General features: G+C 39.0%; 1 protein-coding gene across 6 annotated transcripts in view; it reads right to left on the reverse strand.

Annotated features, from left to right (window-relative positions):
• The window catches only part of CDK11B (cyclin dependent kinase 11B), a 37,081-nt gene that overhangs the window by 10,236 nt on the left and 8,783 nt on the right, over positions 1-18,062 (reverse strand). For 3 of the 6 annotated variants that reach the window (XR_014714468.1, XR_014714469.1, XM_084651817.1), the window contains 12 exons: positions 16,842-16,964; positions 13,733-13,831; positions 13,452-13,613; positions 11,647-11,712; positions 10,666-10,841; positions 8,668-8,758; positions 5,450-5,571; positions 4,988-5,093; positions 3,678-3,799; positions 1,755-1,862; positions 531-647; positions 114-262 (listed from right to left, as the gene is read on the reverse strand). Coding sequence is in view for 1 of the 6 variants with exons in the window: in XM_084651817.1 (XP_084507943.1) it covers positions 114-262; positions 531-647; positions 1,755-1,862; positions 3,678-3,799; positions 4,988-5,093; positions 5,450-5,571; positions 8,668-8,758; positions 10,666-10,841; positions 11,647-11,712; positions 13,452-13,613; positions 13,733-13,831; positions 16,842-16,964 (1,441 nt within the window). In the remaining 5 variants the exon portion in view is untranslated. The remainder of the gene's footprint in view (positions 1-113; positions 263-530; positions 648-1,754; positions 1,863-3,677; positions 3,800-4,987; positions 5,094-5,449; positions 5,572-8,667; positions 8,759-10,665; positions 10,842-11,646; positions 11,713-13,451; positions 13,614-13,732; positions 13,832-16,841; positions 16,965-18,062) is intronic. The other 3 variants (XR_014714467.1, XR_014714465.1, XR_014714466.1) reach the window with 3 other exon arrangements.

The following is an 18,062-nucleotide window of genomic DNA, read 5'->3' on the forward strand; positions in this document are numbered from 1 at the left end:
TAAATTAACCAAAAAGAAAGCCATGCCTTGATGCAGGACTGTAGAAATTCTCCATAATTATAGATCTGTAATAAATGGGTTCTTCCACTATTCCTATAGAAATTTACACTTACTTGTTCATGAGATCAAAACCTGGATCAGAAAGGAGTGCCCCAAACCTCTTGCGTAAGTTGTTATAGGGATACTCTGTGAATGTCATCTTCTTTACAGCTGGCAGTTCATTGTACCCAGGCCAGATTTTCTCACTGGGGGTACCCAGGTCCTGCAAATCAAAATATTATCTTAGAAGAACATACACACCGCAGTGCATCTTTCTTGTTCCTTCCACATATATGATTTGATAAATATCAAAACACATAAAATAAAAGCACAATCTTTAACAACATATTGACCACATGTATATGCTGACCAACAGAAGGCTCTGTTATATCTATATCAGAGCTGGGAGGGGGTGTTAATTTGCTTACTATATCCTTCTAGAGCAGTGCTGGGCTACAACAATTATCAGCGACTCCAAGAGCATCAGTTACCTTAAAAACTTTGTTAATCTGGTCAATTTCTGATTTTCCTGGAAACAGCGGTTTCTGAGTTAATAATTCTCCAAATATACAACCTACTGACCACATATCTATTGCAGTGGAGTATTCCTGAAAATAGATAAAATGTACAAATTACAGGTGGAATTACTTTACTAGACACGGTTTGCCAACCAACTTAATGATGATATGATTACTTTGGTCACTGTACATTATAATTATTTCACTGCATGTGAACCATGCATATTCTCAAGTAGAAGTTACTATGGATGATAAAATAGTTACTTATTATACACAGAAACATCACATACTGAAATGTGACACTCACAAAAATGTTTTTCTCTCACCCCATGTTGAGAATCATTCCCATCACAACTAGCAGAGGGAGTCCTAGCCACTGCCCTATCATACATTAGCACTGTGTTCTGCATTTGACCCCTCTGCCCCAAGAATAGTCTCCGTTTAAGGGGCAAAAATCTGATCACAACAGTAGAACTCTCTTCCTAAACAAAAGTAGTCTTTTCACCTGTAACAGCCTGACATATTGCACAGCCCCTGATTAATAAGATATGGTGAAAATCTTGGACCCAGAGCATAGGTTCTCTCTAACTCTTACACCATCTACTTTTGTGATTCTTGCAATGGTTTTTCTCCCAACCCACATTCTACTAATCAGACCACCAGCTAGAGTTTCATAAAGGCCTCTTCCAAGCCTGCAGTATGGATCAGCTAAACAGCGGGTGGACATCGTGATCGAAGTGGTGCCAAATGCTTTGCTTTGCTGTTTAAAGCTGTGCATCAAGCTTCCACACGTTGTAGAGAATGGGAGTAAGATGCCCCGCCCCCACTGTCCCCTCCCCATCTCCAAAAATCAAGCAATCCAGTTCCCTATATGGCACTGATGAACATCACCAGTCTCTAACAGTAAAACCCTGGTAGTTCGCTCCTATTAATATTCCAAAGAAGAACAGTTACACCCATCCACCTCTCTTCGGAAGCATGTAACCTTTTCCGCTTATGGGAAACCAAGTAAACTTTCCTCCACTAAATTAGCAATTACAGTATGGTTTCGGCTCCATATTTTTCCATCTCTAAATCATGAAAAATCATCCATGCATACTTTGTAGGTCAACTGCAAAATAAATAAGGGGAAAAAAATCAAGGTGCTATTAAGACTAACTGCCATCTTAGTTCACAGATAGACAGAACAAAGCATACCTTGGCGCCAAGTAACAGCTCTGGTGCCCTGTACCATAGTGTCACAACTACTGGTGTGTAAGGCTTCAGAGGTGACCCATACTCTCGGGCCAGTCCAAAATCTCCAACCTGAATGAGAATGGATCATCATTAGCACTAGCCACTAAAAAACGCACAGTAGAAGCTGGTGTCATCTACAATGCCAGTGTGCATTGTGCAGTCATTTTCCTCCACCCTCACTCCCTTAAAAAAAGTTATTCTGCTAATTCCTTGCAAACTTAAACCACTGATTTAAGTTAGTCTTGTAAAATTCTGTTTGCTCCCTCATCCAAGGCGAGTACTTTATTTTGACTGGTAAGGCAAATATAATTTGGTTTTTTTCCATTACTGACCATCATGACAAAGGTCTAGTAGATTTTCTCCCTAGGCTGGTAAATTTTCATGGCAGAAAAAAAATATTAGATGGTGCTAATTGCAATCCCATAACAAACAGCAAAATTTCATATAGTGTGAAAAAGAGCTGTCTTCTTTAGGAAAGGACACAGTATAGGCTGCACACTACATTAATACCCTAAGGTTTCTGAATAATAGTTACTTTGTAATTTTGCCTCTGGATATTAGAGCTGTGAAACTGCGGAAGACTGTTATATCCTGATCCTACTTGTTACATACCCTTCCAGTATTTTTTTTAAATAAATTAAATATGTATAATCTGTCCCCAAGAATGAATACCCACCTTTTAATGTTATTTCCTTCAACAGGAAGAAAAACATTACAATTTAGAACTTATACAAGTACTTTTCAATTAATGTATTAAGTCTTACAATATCCTTGGGAGTTAAAAAAAGTGTTATCCCTATTTTACAGATGGAGAAATTGAGGCACAGAGACTACACAACTTATTTAAGGTCACACATGTAGTAAGAAGAGGGCCTGAAACATAAGGTCTTGTATTAGAGGCCTGATATGAGGCCTGAGGCCTGGGTTAAGGTAGTTAAAACCTTGCTGATATGAAGCAAAGTCAAGTAATGAGCAAGAGGCAGGCCCTACTCACAGAATTTGGCAAGCATAGGGCTGATATTGCAAAAACACATACTCCTAAGAGGTGCTAGACACAAAACACTCACGTAAACACATTCCAGAAGGGTGGTACCAGAACACCCCAATAACCACACTCCCCAAAGATAACAGGAACATGCGGACCGATCTTAAGGATAGGGTCAGGATGACAGCATGATGAATAGAGATGTTTTGATCGAACCAACAGGTACAAGGCAATGTGTGGCGCCCTAATACATCAGAGGGTGATGCGTAACTTGTTTGTATTGGTGTCTAAAGATGTATCTCAGAGGAAATGTCTTTGTCTGGCCTAGGAGATAGTGGAAAGTCCCACCACTAACTGAGCCAGTCCATTGTCACGAGCATATACGAGTATACCTGTAACCATTGAGCTAGGGCATTAGCACCGTGCTTTGTCAGCAATAAACCTGACCAAGCACCTTTGATACGAACCAAGTCTGTGGATTTATTGGGTGGTTCACTCAAAGTCTGATGTGCCAGCTGTCTGCGCAAAGCTGGGAGAACACACGGGAGAACACGCACATGGCCAAACATCTGACAACAAACACATATGGTCTATAGCACAGCTGGGAAAAGAACCCTGATCTGGCTCCTAGTTATGTTGTTATAAAAACAAGACAGTATTTCCCTTGACCACTAAACCATGTTTATTTATTAGTCATATCCTAGCATAAATCGTACAACCATGACAGGGCAGTCTTTGTATCTAATGGAAAATTTTATTCTATTTTGCAACAGTAGGTTTTCTTGCATGCTACAGCTGCAAGAATGGAAATGCAACACACTATCCAGATATTAACTGCTATGATGCAATGAAGTTCAAGGCCTTTAAAAAAACAAAACAAACACACACTGGATCCTTACTTTTAAAATGCCTTTATGACTCAGCAGCAAGTTGGAGGTCTTCAAGTCCCGATGAAGTATCCAGTTGTCATGAAGGTGCTTGACTCCACGCAATAACTGAATCATCAAAGTTTTCACTTCACCTGGAAGGATGAAAGAAAGAACCTTGTGTGTTCAGTTGAAAGATGAAGTCTACTAGTACTATGCTTTTTGAAACAGTTAAATCAAGAGCATAGAACAAAACATACATAACCAAAAAAAGTACTAGTTATGCATTTAATTATTAAAAAAGAACCAACTAGTTTACAGGATTAAGGGGAAGAAAGCAGGGGCTTTTATCAATATGGACCAAATCCTGATCCCACTGAAGTCAATTCAAAACTCTCAATGACATAAATGGTATCAAGATTTGGCTACAGAATTTTAGCACAAGATAGTGAATGAAATGTGTTCAATTTAGTGTTTTCAGCACAGCCCATGCAGAACAGGCATTTCTCACAATGCCTAGGTGACTGTCAAACAAATCAGATAACGCTAACATGTGCCTAAGTTAGCAGAGACAATGGAATTGCTTTTCAAGGGTACAGAGTAATTCTTCCAGGAGCATCTGAGGAAGCTCACACTGCAGCACATTCAGATGGGAGGAATATGGTGCAGTTCTGGGTACAATTAGTTAAATCCCCAAATATTTCATTTTTCAGGGACTAATCTTGTTGCATAAAGTTAAGAGAAGGAAGTCTTGAATACCTGTGTTTCCAGCTTTCCCATGACACCTAATATTTGAAGTGAACTAACTAACTAACTAAAGTAAACCTGCAACCCTAATTAATCAATCAAGGAAACTTCCCCATCAGTTTATATATTTGCTTCATCATCATCCATCATCATATATCTTGCAGTAGCATCCAAAGGCCCTGAGCATCATCAAGGCCACATCATGCTAAGGGCTGCATATATAAACAAACATAGGCTGGAATTTTCAAAAGAGCCTAAGATAGTTGACTACCCTATTGAAACTGAATGTGAATTGGGTACCACACTCCCCATAGGCTCTTTGCGAATCCAAACCATAGATTCTTGGGAGACGCTCGTATATTATAGTGATGGTCACTGATCTAAGCTTCTAAATAGAGAGGCTAGACAGACAGGTAGAAAGATGAAACAGTCCCTGTTCCAAAGAGCTTTCAGAAACAGTTCCATCTTAATGATATATTCTGTCACACACTAAGCCAAAAATGTGTCAGTATAATTCAGGGACATATTATATTGATGTTCTTGTAATTCACATGATTTTAGCTTGGAAAGTTAAAGGATGCTAGGAAATACAGTACCTGGTAAAAATGGCTGTTTCATGGTTTCCATCAGACTTTTGAGGTCATGTTCTACATAATTCATTACGATATAGATTTTATCCATATTACTGCCCACAACAATTTCCTAAGAACAAATACAGCACATTATCAAGGAAACCAAGCAATATTTATAAGTGGTTAAGGATGACTGGCAGGAATGTATTAGCAGGTAAAAAAAGGGACATCAAATTTATAAAATTCACAAGAAATGTATGACACTGAAGTGTTTAGACAAGTTCATTTTTTATAGCTTTTAAACAGATTTTATAGACAAAAATGAGCTATTTGATTATACGAGGCACACAACTGCAAACTGAAAGAAACAAGCTCTAATGAGCAAATACTGTACTTAAATCAGACCATTATAGGGCATTTTAACAGTCAAAGAGTAACACTTCAAGAACAAAATTAATGTTAATATAAAAGTATTGGTGGTCTTACTCTAACAGTGACTATATTTGGGTGCTGTGCTTTCAGAATGGTGTTTATTTCTCTAAGAGAGGTAATGGGAAAGCCTTCTTTTTCCTTTTCCATTTTCAGTCGCTTCAGAGCCACAATTTCATCTACAAAGAAAATAATATCTTAAATACAGAACCCAAATTAAATATCTAATCAAAGACAGGTTAAGAGGCCACTTACAGCACAGTAAATATTTTACTATCTTTTTCAAAGGAAGTCCTTATCCAGGCATTATATTAGCTTGTGCGTTAAAGACTGGACTAGACTGAGGTCATGGATAAGAATAAAATCCAAAGCAATTTTTTCCCTCACATCATTTCCTAGGATTGCTGATTATAGGTTTTATTACAGTTCAATAAAATACAAATGGAAAGAGAAAAAACAAAACTACTACTGTACTATATGATTTGCCTCTCATACAAACATTGAGTTAACTTGCTGGAAGGAAAGAAATGCATCTTGGGTTAAATTCACTTCTATGAAGAAGGCCAGCACCACTTAAAGCCTCAGAATATTAGTGTGAATTATCTGCATTGTGCTAGCACTTACGGGTTCAAATCTGGAGTCAGGACCCCATTGTGCTAAGCACTGTAAAACACATACCAAAAAAGGCAGTCTCTGTCCCAAAGAGCTCACAGTGTAAAAGTAATACAGGATTTAAACGAGGAATAGGCTTTATGCTAGTCCCTGCAGAGGTGAATTTTTCCTCTTATGAATTAATTCTATGAGGTAAGAATATAAAATTAACAGTTAAAATGTGAATCATTAGATATTAAAGTACCCCTATTTATTATATATGTCAATTACAGCGATCAAAGATATCTTTGGCGTGTTGCGGTGGTGACTTGCATAGATCCGGAAGTGAGTGAGCACTTACAGTCAAGCAGACAATGGTAGCTCTCCTTTTGTAAACCATTTCAGAGAGTAATGTTAATGTCAGCCTCAGAGGAAGGCTACATGCCAGGTAGGCTAGAGAAGGAAGTGGCCACTGTAGCTATATAATACAAGCAATGAATTGAAAGAAAATAATACTTTCCATTTGTATAATTCCTTTTCATAGAGGATTTTAAAACACTTAAAAAAAACAATGAATTCTCACTCTGTAAGGATGGTATTACCCCAAACTTGTAGATGGAGGAATTGAACGTTTAAGTTACAGCAAGTGAGTGTTAGAACTGGGAACAACCATAAGTCCTGTCTCCAAGTCTTCTGATCTAAATATCAGAGCAAACCTCCTCTTAACAAATCGCTCGTTTTGCTCAACACGATAAAAGTTTACAAATGACAGGGTTTGTTTTTTGTTTTTTACCGCCTGTCAGATATATTTTAACACATATAAATTTTAAATTTATATATCTATATATGAGCCTTCTGGTGAAAACAGTCAGCTTGCAGGAAAGCAATGTATTATTTGTGACAGCAGCAATAGGGGGAATCGTATCAGAGATGATAAAACAGTTTGCATCTTGCTGTGTCGGCTGCTGTGCACAATGAAAAGAAGAAGTGACACAGTACTAACACTACATATGTTATTACAGGGTTAAATTAGATCCTTCTTCCAGTTGATAAGTCACTAAAAAAAAGGGGGTGTGTGCGCAAATTAGCTTACATTTGGCTTTTGCACTACTGGTATCAAATGGGATAACTTTTCAGCAGGACAGCTACCACAAGAAGCAAGTTCAAAAACCTGGATTTATTTATTAAGTTTTCAAATACACACCACAGTTTATACCTGGTGAGAAGTGTTTCTCAGCATGTGAGCTTTTTAACTACTAATTAAAACAACTTTAGTTTCCTTCAAACAAGAATTAAAGATGGACTTCAAAGCAAACAATAAAAGTGAGCTAACCACAAATTTCTGTAAAGAATGCCCACCACACACAAACCACTTCTTTTATAAAACCATTTAAATCATTTTCCACACCTATAATGACACCTATTGGTGTGTCTACATCTAATCAATTGGCAGATCACCCTGCTATGCTCAACTAAATCTAGTAGCTCGGAAGCAGGAAATCTCTACCTATAGGGCTAAAAATCCAACTTTTGTTAACAATTTCTACATGACTATGTCTAATAAAAAGACACAATATCTTCAAAAGAATCTTATTTCAAATGCACACCACACTGAGGGGAAGGAGTCACTCATAATAAAGAGCAATAATAGCTAAAAATAATATTTTAAACAGTCTTTTCTTTTCAGTGGAGGATTTAGAAAATGATTTTGCCTTAGACCATAACTCTACAATGGTTAACATAATCAAATCCAAGAATAGAGTAGGTTAAAGCACACACTTATCCAGCTATTCTCCCACTTCATTATATTAGAACATTTGATACAAGAAGAGATAGATTGGTCTTGTGGTTAAAGATCAGGACTGAGAGCTAAGAAATCTGGGTTATATTTCCAGCTCTACTGCAGACTTCCTGTTATGTTCCTTACAGAGTTATTGTACGGCTTAATTCTTTCACATTTTTTCAACACTTTTAGGTCCTGGGATAAAAGACTCTACAGAAATGCAAAGTATTATTACATTAAGTTTGCACAATGTTTATACTTAACTTCAAATTTACCTCCTACAAAAGACTAACTTTTTTCCTATATTGAATGACACCCTCCTCAGAGTTCAGAGCTTAGTGCAGATCCCATGCCAAGCACTCAGAATATCTAACAGGCCAGCACAAGTTCTTAACATGACATCCAACTTTGGACTCCTTCTGTTTAACACTGTATACGGCATTACCCACTGTACAAGTACTGTTGTTACATTTCATTCATATTGTTACCATCGTCTTAATGTTTAAATTGTCCACTGCACTAACACTGGCATGTAACATCATGTTGATAGTAATGGGGAAGGTTAATATTGTTTTGAAGAAAAAAGACTTCCAGAAGAATTTCAGCACTCACAGTACAAAACAGGGAGAGCACAAAGTGCTTAGGTTGCATGCAAGAGAATATTCAAAATAATTAGTAACTTCAAGCACAGGTGTTTGTTTTCCAAACTGCAGATCCCTAAAACATACAGCTTCCCTGTAGATCACCAAGAGGTGTAGCCCTAAGATGGGTCACTTAGGTTTTTTTAATATTACATAACACTTTGCCCTTAATGCTTAATAAGTGTTGTGAAAAAATTATGAGTCCACTTAATGAAACCAACATTTTTAGCACTGTTTTAAACAGGCACACTTGTACCAACCAGTTTTTTTGTCTTTTGCCCTGTATACCACACCATATGTTCCTTCTTCAATCCTGTTCAAACACTGAAATTCCTCCACACTACGACATCCCTGAGAAAACAAACAGAAAATTAGTCTGTAGGATTTACCTTTTTAAAGACATATAAGACACAGTATGGCTCACTTTATATGAACAGTTTGTTATCCCAGAAGAATATAAAATAGATCTATGCCCAGGAAAACTATATTTTGTTCCAAAGCATTTTTACCTAGTACTCTAAGAAAGTGTCCTCTCAGGAACAAAAACTATGTTTAAAGAAGTATTTAAAATACTCCACCTCAATAGCTCCTAAGCCTCATTCATTTCTACAGATCCTGAAGAAATGAGGATTTCAGTCTCAGCAGCAGAGGAACTAGCTCCACACCTTAGACTGATGTGTCTCAGGCAGGCCAATGAGCTGCATTTGCATTCCCTAAGCATGTGCTGATCCTAGCCATTGACAGCAAAAAGAGATAGGATCACATCAATCTTGACTGTCTAGATCAGTGTTTCTCAACAACCAGCCCGGCACTGATCCCTGAGATCCACCTGACACAGTTTAGGAAGGCAGCAAGCCGGTCCCCGGTATCAAAAAGGCTGAGAAAAACGGATATAGATACTTCCTCTTGTTAAAATAAAGGTGGCATAACATACATATTAAATACACAAATTACTTCCCATTTTACTTTAGTGTAAATGTAAAAGTAAAACATGCAAAGATTTATCTAGAGCAAATGCTCAGTTATACATAATACACGTGTGTATCTCAGTATTCTGCATCTATATTAGTTCCTATGTTGCTGCCCTAGCACACGACATTGCAATACTGATCTGAGGAGGAGCTCTATCTAGTCCACTATTCTGTGTCTGGAAGTGGCTAGTACAAGTTGCTTCAGAGAAAGGTGCTTTTACACACACACACACACACACAAAAAAACACAAAGAACTGTCCACGGGGAAGTTTTTTCCTGAATCTCAATCAGTTGGAGCTTTTGTTTATGCCCTGAAACATGAGTTTATATTTCTTACACTTTTTTATTCTGTCTAATGTACCTGTGGATGTTCTCATTATCCATATAAATGCTCAGTCCTTTTTTTTAATCCTATTAAACTGTTGCCTTTATGGATATCTTCTGGGAATGAGTTCCACTGGCTAAGTAGGTGTTGTGTACAAATATTTCCTTTCATCTGTTTTAAATTTATTGTCTTTCAGTTTCATTGAACATTCTTTTTCTATTATGTGAAAAAAGCAGGAATGACAACTATTTGTTTTATAAGCTTTTGAGGGCAAGGGCTGTCTTTTTTCTGCACTTGTACGGTGCTGAGCACCTTGGGATTCAGGTCTGTGACTAGGGTTCCTACGTGCTATGATAACAAACAACAACTTATTTTGCTCACTTTCTCAGTTCCCTGCTTATTCATCTCCTCTATAAACTAAAAACTTTTCACTCTCCTCACAGGGACATCTTTCCATTCCAATAAACATTTATATTACTTGTGAACCTGCCTATACCTGCAGTAACTATTTTCAGATGGGGTCACCAGAATATCACAATATCCCAATGTATTATATCCTTTTTAAAACTAAAAGTTTGAACTTGTTTTCACACACAACTTTTAAAAATATTGTATGTGAATATTTGATTGATGGAATATATGCCTGGGCTCACTTGACACCACAAGATGCTTTTGGTTGACCCCACCACGGTTTATGCACATAATAAATCTGACATTGGGCAAATGCACTGGGCAATATGACATAATACCGTTTTATATCCAAGATGCTCTTGAGAGTACATATAAAGAAAAGGAGTACTTGTGGCACCTTAGAGACTAACCAATTTATTAGAGCATAAGCTTTCGTGAGCTACAGCTCACTTCATCAGATGCAAGTACATATATCATTTTATCATTTTATCTCACTATTCATGGAAATCCCATCTAAGACATTCTGGAGCACTTGAGAAATGATCCTCACCTGCAGCGCAGGAAGGTACTTGGGTAGCTCTTGTTTCAACTCAGTGGGCGATGAAGCTGGAGAATCAGGAACATAATCTCCTTCTGTCATTGTATTGGAATGTGGGGTCCCCTCCCCCACTTCCTCCTCTTCTCCTTCACTTCCTGCTGAATCTCGATCAAACCTTGACTCTGTAACTTTAAAATTTAGAATCAGTCGTGGAAACAGGCAGCCATTTGGGATGTTTGAATTAGTTTTAGACAAACTTGTGAGGGAATAAAATTGTGATCATAAAATTGAGATACTAAAGAGCGTGGCATGCAATTTGAGTGTCCTGTTAAGAGATGACAAGGAAGGTATTTAAAGAAGCATGATTCTTTTTTCTATGTTTGGGGAGTATTTCATGAGGTTCAGGTATAGTTCCTTGAATACATTTTCAGGGTTAAATATTGCACGTTATAAAAACTAAACCAGTATATGAACAGTATGCAAAGACTGATTCAACTTTAATCTGACACATCATATAGTGCAATTCTGACTACCAAGAGGATGGGCCCGATTCAAAATCACAGCTAGAACATTAGGTAAGTTCAGATCCAAGCTTCTCTGACTCTTACAATAGGCCAACAAAAAGCCCTTGGATCAGAACTCTCACCCAGACTTTGGGGAAGTTCTGATCCAGGATGTGTCTACTCTTGAGTACAGATGACCCACAGTACCAAATGGTGTGGTGGATTATAATACTGATGAAAATCCACTAGCAAGTTGATTTCAAAAAGCCATGCTCATTTTATGCAAGATTTCAACTTAGACCTGCAGAAGTAATATCCGCCCCCATCCACCAACAGGATTTCTTATACAAGCCTACTTTTCATAATCAAGTCCTGGTAGGCTTGAATATCTTGAAACCCTTTCACATTCTAGACAGTGCATTAAAATCCATAGTTCATGAAACAGAAAAGGAAAAAACTGCTACAGCTAAAGCCAATGTTTGTATCTTACCAACTGGAATGTGATTTCCATTCTCTCGCTCTTCTTCTTCACTCATTTCTTCTTCACTCACCTCTTCTAAAAAACAGAATGCAGTCCAACAGAAAAAGCTTAATATCATTCTGATTTCATGTACATAGATGCTTAATACAGTGAAATAGCAATACAAGTGTTACAGAGTAATGTAGAGGTCCCCAAACTGTGGGATGCGCCCCCCCTAGGGGGACATGGAGTAAAGTTCGAGGGGGGTGCAGCAGACTCAGGCCAGCCCCCATGGAGGATGGGGAGGGAGAGCCACCCAGTCCCACCCCAGCTGTGCTCTGGCCCTGCCCCCAGCCACAGCTCCTGGCCTCACGCCTGGCCATGTTCCCAGCCTGAGCATGGCTCCGCACCCAGCTGCAGTACTGCTCCTGGCCCCGCCCCAGCCTTGGCCCTGGGCCCTAGCTCCATTCTTGGCTCGAGGCCAAGACTGGGGGTCAGGGCTGGGAATGGAGCCACACGCAGCCATGAGTGCAGCTGCCAGCCCCCACCGCAGCCCAGCTGCGGCTCTGCTCCTGGTCCCGGACCCACCTGCAGCTGTGGCTCCAGCCTTGGCCCCCTTAATCCTGTCCACATTCCTGCCCTCCCAAGCCATGGCCCTGCCCCCAGTTCAGGGGGCAGGGTGAGGACAGGGGTAAGGGGGGGACACAACCCTCAAAAGTTTGGCGACCACTGGAGTAATGCCATTTCAGCAGTTTTACAGGTCCTGCTCACTATCTACTGTTAGTAACCCAGTACCTCTGTTTCACTTGATAGGCAGAGTTTCTCTGACTGACACAGAGCTGAACTACATTAAGTGAGCCAGGAAACACTAACATTGGTGGCTGCTGTTTCTGCTTATTTTCTTCAATTTTACATTATAAGCTTATAATGTAGCTTTGAAAATAGGTTTTAAAAACCCTTGACTTTTGGTGAAAATGTGGTGCATGAAGAAATTTCATATCTATATCTATATATTTGCTATTTGTGCCCTAAAATGGAAGTTTTGGAAACAAATATGCAAGCAAGTTAAAGTGTTACTGACTGTGATTTAGGGCTCTATTGTGAGGACTCCCACAAGAAAATCAATGACACCTGAAACAAATGATTTATAGACCCATGATTAGTGACAGTCAGAAGTTATGTTGCAGTCACAGGAAGGAAGAAAGTTAGTCCAGTGACATCAGCTTACCTTAAAAATTTAGAAATTATTGGTGACAGAGAAATTCAAATAACTCTTATAAAACTTCTTAAAATTTGGTGGTTACTTTTCACTGATTTAATAGAAAAACATCCAGCAGTCAGGCCCACATTGTTGTGCTCATTTTTTGTTTACTGATTAATGACACACAGATAGCAATTACTAGATTTGCTTAGTTAATTTCTTTTGTATTATTTCCATTTGTTCTTTCAAAAATGAAAAAAATCTAATAAAATTTCAAGCGGAAAATAATTAGAGATGGTACAGACTTCTCTAGTCCATCCCACAGGCTAGTATAAGACTGTTCCCTATAGAACATTTGCTAGTGTCCAACATGGTTTTAAAAGTAGTCAAATGATGAGGCTTTCAACACCTCTCTTATAAAGACAAAAATATCACCGGAACTGTCCATCTTGGCTTCTTAGATTGATAACTTGAATATGCCCTCATACAGAAAGGCTAATATATTACTTGTCCTCACAAGTTTTAGGTTTCTATCTTATCTGTGACCAAGGAAAAAAAGAAAGTGGGCAACGTAAAACTGTAAGCACAAAAGTGCTTTGGGTGAGCATTTTTGTGGTCATGTTTTACCACTTACCAGCTGACTGTTCAGACACTTCCTCAGAATTGCTTCCTGTCTCCTCTTCCTCCTCCTCCTCCTCCTCCTCTTCTTCCTCCTCCTCTTCTTCCTCCTCCTCCTCCTCTTCCGATTCTCCACTGCTAGATTCCTCCTCCTCTTCCTCTGAACCAGATCCAGATTCTGTCAGGGGATAAGCAGAGAACACAAAAATAACTAGGTGCACCCTCATGTGAAGGATCTTCTCATAAATATGATTATTTCCTAGGGTAAATTCTATGTATTTGATTGTGTGTAATTACCTCCTGACGAAGACTCTGCTGAGCTAGTTTTTCTCTCACTGTCACTGATGTCTTGCAAATCCGAAAGCAGGTCTCTTTCTTCTGTTTTCTCCTCTTTTACTGAGAAGCAAAAAAACAGACCAGTTTCTAAGCATTACCTCTACTTTATCAAGTGCTGAACACACGAGAACCCTAGCCAAATATTTCAGTCATGTCCAGCAGAATGTACCTGCTGGGCTATTGAATGTACTTGGTATAGCGTCACATACTGTTGCTTTCAATGATACGTAACTTTAAGAACTGCAGTGCAGCAGGATCAACAGTGGAAGAGTTGGACTTTTTTTTTTTTTTTTTTTAAAGTGCACCGAGTTATTAATAAACCCCACTACATGAATTGTGAGGAACGCACAATTTGGTAGTTAATTCGGTAAATAAAGTACCCTTAGAGCACAATTTCACAAATACAAACACAAAGATCAGCAGCACTTCTGACTATTCACAGTAACATGTTCAGTGACTACAATCATTTTTCAGGTTTACAACAAAATAAAAACACAACTGAACTTTAACCAGAGGATGTGGTTATTTCAATTCCTGAATATTTTCTGTTAATAATCAGAGTCTCTAAGAATGTGGAAACCCAAAGAGCTATTTTTATGGCTTGGGAGCCAAATTGAACTTTCCAAGCCAGAATATTACCTGAAGTGCTTTCTTTCTTGTACAGGATGAGAATCGTAGTAATATTTAAACTATACTGCAGTTTCTGAAGAGTCGAATTAAGCTTAATAAGCTTAATTATTCAATGGTTAGCTCCTTTCTCCTCTAAGAGTATTCAAGGGGATAATACAAATGGTGGTTTTTTAGTTTGGGAGGGAATTAAGATACAAATGTAAGAAAAAGAGTCAGCGGTCACTCACCAATGTCAAGAGACTAAGGCATTCAAGCATAGGCAACATTGTTATATAGCAGCGGTTCTCAAACTTTTGTACTGGTGACCCCTTTCATATGGAAAGCCTCTGAGTGCGACCCCCCTTAAATATATAAGAAAGTGGTTTTAATTTATAACACTATTATAAATGCTGGAGGCGAAGCGGGGTTTGGGGTGGAGGCTGACAGCTGCCCCAGGTAATAAACCCCAGTTTGAGAACCCCTGTTCTATAGCATAAGTCAAGTTGAAGTATAATTCATAGCACAGACAACATTTTTAACCCTCAAGGTCAAGAACGATCACTGCAGAACTGTATTTATTTTACAGCAGATGTGATGCATGTTTGCTGGGGAGATAAAATCGGCAAAAAAGTGCTCTAATTTGGCACAACATTGCAATATTTTGGTAGTTGCTACCAGCATAGGTTACAATGCCCTTCAATTCCTGCAGCAACTCTGGAGAGGGAACCATTCTGATGAATACCACGTATGCATATCTGTCTGGTCTGCCCTTATCTTTTTCGAAAAAGGGCCTTCTCTGCTTCTTGGTCACCTCTATCAGCGTAACGTCCTCCAACGTAAGGAATGCCTAAAGAGGTGCAGATGCAGTTACTAACCTGCATCCCCCACCTCTGTCCCCAAAACCCTCTACACCATTTAAGTAATAGCACATACCACCAAACCATGCTGTCCAAACAAGAATAGTCTCCCACTCCTCAAAACATCCTAGAAGCAAAACACAGTTCATTGCAACAAGGTCCGTAGGCACAGGGGAAGTAAGGTGGAAAACAAGTTACCATCACAAGCCTCTCCCGCGACTAGGAAAAAACTAGGAGGATGGCCTTTCAAAATAGAGCGGAAAATATTTTATCATTGCCACCAGAGAGACCGAACTAGGAACCACAACTCTAATTTTATCAGCCCCTCCTCCCCCATCCAGTTCCTTCAAGTGCCAGGCTTCTCAAGGATAGGACTATTATCAGCATCTGAGTGTCTGGCTAACCTGAGGGGGAAGAAATGCAGGGCAAAAGAGTCAGTGTCCAGAAACTTCTTGAGAGCTTCCTGGAAGAGATACCAGAAGAGGAGATCAAGGAGCTGCTTAGGGATGAACTTTTCTTGGAGCAGCTTCATTCAGTGCAGCACCATTTCTGGCCTCAGGTAAGAAGCATTGTCTAGTGGGAAACATTCTGTAAACCTGGAATGACCAGCAGTAGCTGCTTAATTTTAGGATGACAAAGGCCACTTTCACTAGAGATTTGCACAAAGCTCATCCCAAAGCTGCAGCGCACCAACATGAGAGCTCCCTTAAGTGTTCAGTATTATGTGGTCATTGCCACTTGGACGCTTGCCATCCTTGCTTGCTACCAGCCAATAGCTGAGGTGCAACAGCTGACTTCCAAAGCAAAAGCCACCTGGCAGCAAGATCTCAAATACATCTCCATCTCCTTCTGCATATCTGCTGTTGTCAGCATTGCGATATGGAGCACAGTTCTGTTCATGCTGGCTGACAGCAATCTGAAAATAGGGCTGGCTCACAAAAAAAAAATAAAAATAAAAAGATGAATCATGGGATGGCAGGACTGATCATGGGAATTTGTGAGTTTGACTTCATGTCCCAGAATTCCAGTTGCTTCTGCTATGTAACAGACAATGAGCTGCAAGGGAAGTCCCAGAATGTAGAAAGCCCAGCAAGGCAAAGCACCATGGGATACCCTCCCACAATGCACACGCTTACTATGAAGAAAAATCCCTGCCATGTGGACAAATGATTTAAATTGACGTAGTAAACAGCTGGATGTATGAATATAATTACGGTGAAATACCTATTACGCAACAGTCAATGCACCAAAGCTCAGTGGAAAGTACACCCTCTAGTTAGACAAGGGCATAACAAATGTTTAGTGAAATTAGTGAGCATTTCTCAAGACTTGTTATTACTAAAAAGGAAAGAATGATTGAGTTTAACAGCATATTATATGGGGTCCCTGCAAACATCAGCAAATCATCCAGATAATAGTTTATTTGCCATTCCTCATCCATACTTTGGTACCATGCCACCATTTGTCCCTCAAACTGAATGATACTTTCAAGAAAGTATCATGGAATTCCTTCTAGCAGTCAAAATAAAGCTTCCCCCATCTTTTTCCCCCAGCAAGTCCTTTTGACGGTCATGCAATGGCATATTACCAAGTGCAAACACTACCTGGCTTCCTGCCATCTCCTTGCTCAAGCTTCTCTCTTTGCTGTCGTAATGGGCTGCGACTCCAGGTTCTTATTTTTACTTTGTCTCCATAATCTTCCCTCACTGTTCTATGATGTGCAGAAACTAGTGAAGAAACAAAAACAGAAACCCAAAAGGCGTTACATTTTCCTGCTCCTAATTACAAAGGTTCTCCTCTTCCATGGCAAGCTGTCTCAGGCTCAATTTTTGTTTCTTTTTCAAAAGGAAAAGAACCCTAACTGCACCTCCCAAAAAAAAAAAAAAAAAAAAAAAAAGAAAAGAAAAGAAAAGAAAAAGAAAAAAGAGAGACTTTGGTGATAGCTAATGATCTGGATAAGGACTCACTGTGCCCTTCTAAAATGGAATGTAGCACTAAAAAAAAAAAAAAATTAATACATATGTGGGCTACATCTACTGAGGCATCATAACTTAGGGGCAGGAGGTGAGAATCCCTCTCTTTACCACTCTCCGAGACCACATCTGCAATACTGCATTCATTTCAGAGCGCTCATTACCACAACAAAGCAGACAAACTGAGGGAGGTGCAGAAAAGAATTAAAAAGTTAAGAGGCAGGAGGGATTGATTCAGGAGGAAACATCAAACACTAAATAAGGTGAAAATGGCTAAGCAATGACTAAGTTGGAAGACTCGATAATTGTCAATGAATACTCAAAAGGTGTAAATATCAAGAAGAGAAAGGAATTGTTTAGCATGATGAAAGAGAGTACAAGTAAAGAGTAAAAGGGATGAAATTAAGAAATATTTTAGGCCAAATATTTGGAAAAAATTTCAGAAAGACAGACCTACAGGACTATGGAATAGTCTTCCAAAGAGAGTAATGAAAGATACAGAGTATTTTCCCTTCCATTTCCTTTCTACAACATTCATACACCAATATTTGCACAACTATACTATTTTTTTCACCTTTTGGTAAAAAGGTTTATAAGTCGATTCCCACATTCTTATAACTCGTTTTTCCATTGATTTGGCCAAACTCCTTTCTGTAACTACATTCTTCCTGTACACATTCCCCCTGAAGTTTCAAGTGACTATGAATATCCTCTTCACTTCATGTCCTGAATTGCTCTGAGCTGTTCAAAAGCTGCCACATTTCACCCTAGTGGTGGCTATGTTTCAGAGGTGGATGACGTGACCCTTGTGCATTGTTTAAGTTTTATAAACAGTGTGTGGACTGGGGACAG

The sequence above is a fragment of the Lepidochelys olivacea genome (assembly GCF_965140295.1).
Source record: "Lepidochelys olivacea isolate rLepOli2 genome assembly, chromosome: 18".
NCBI lineage: Eukaryota > Metazoa > Chordata > Testudines > Cheloniidae > Lepidochelys > Lepidochelys olivacea.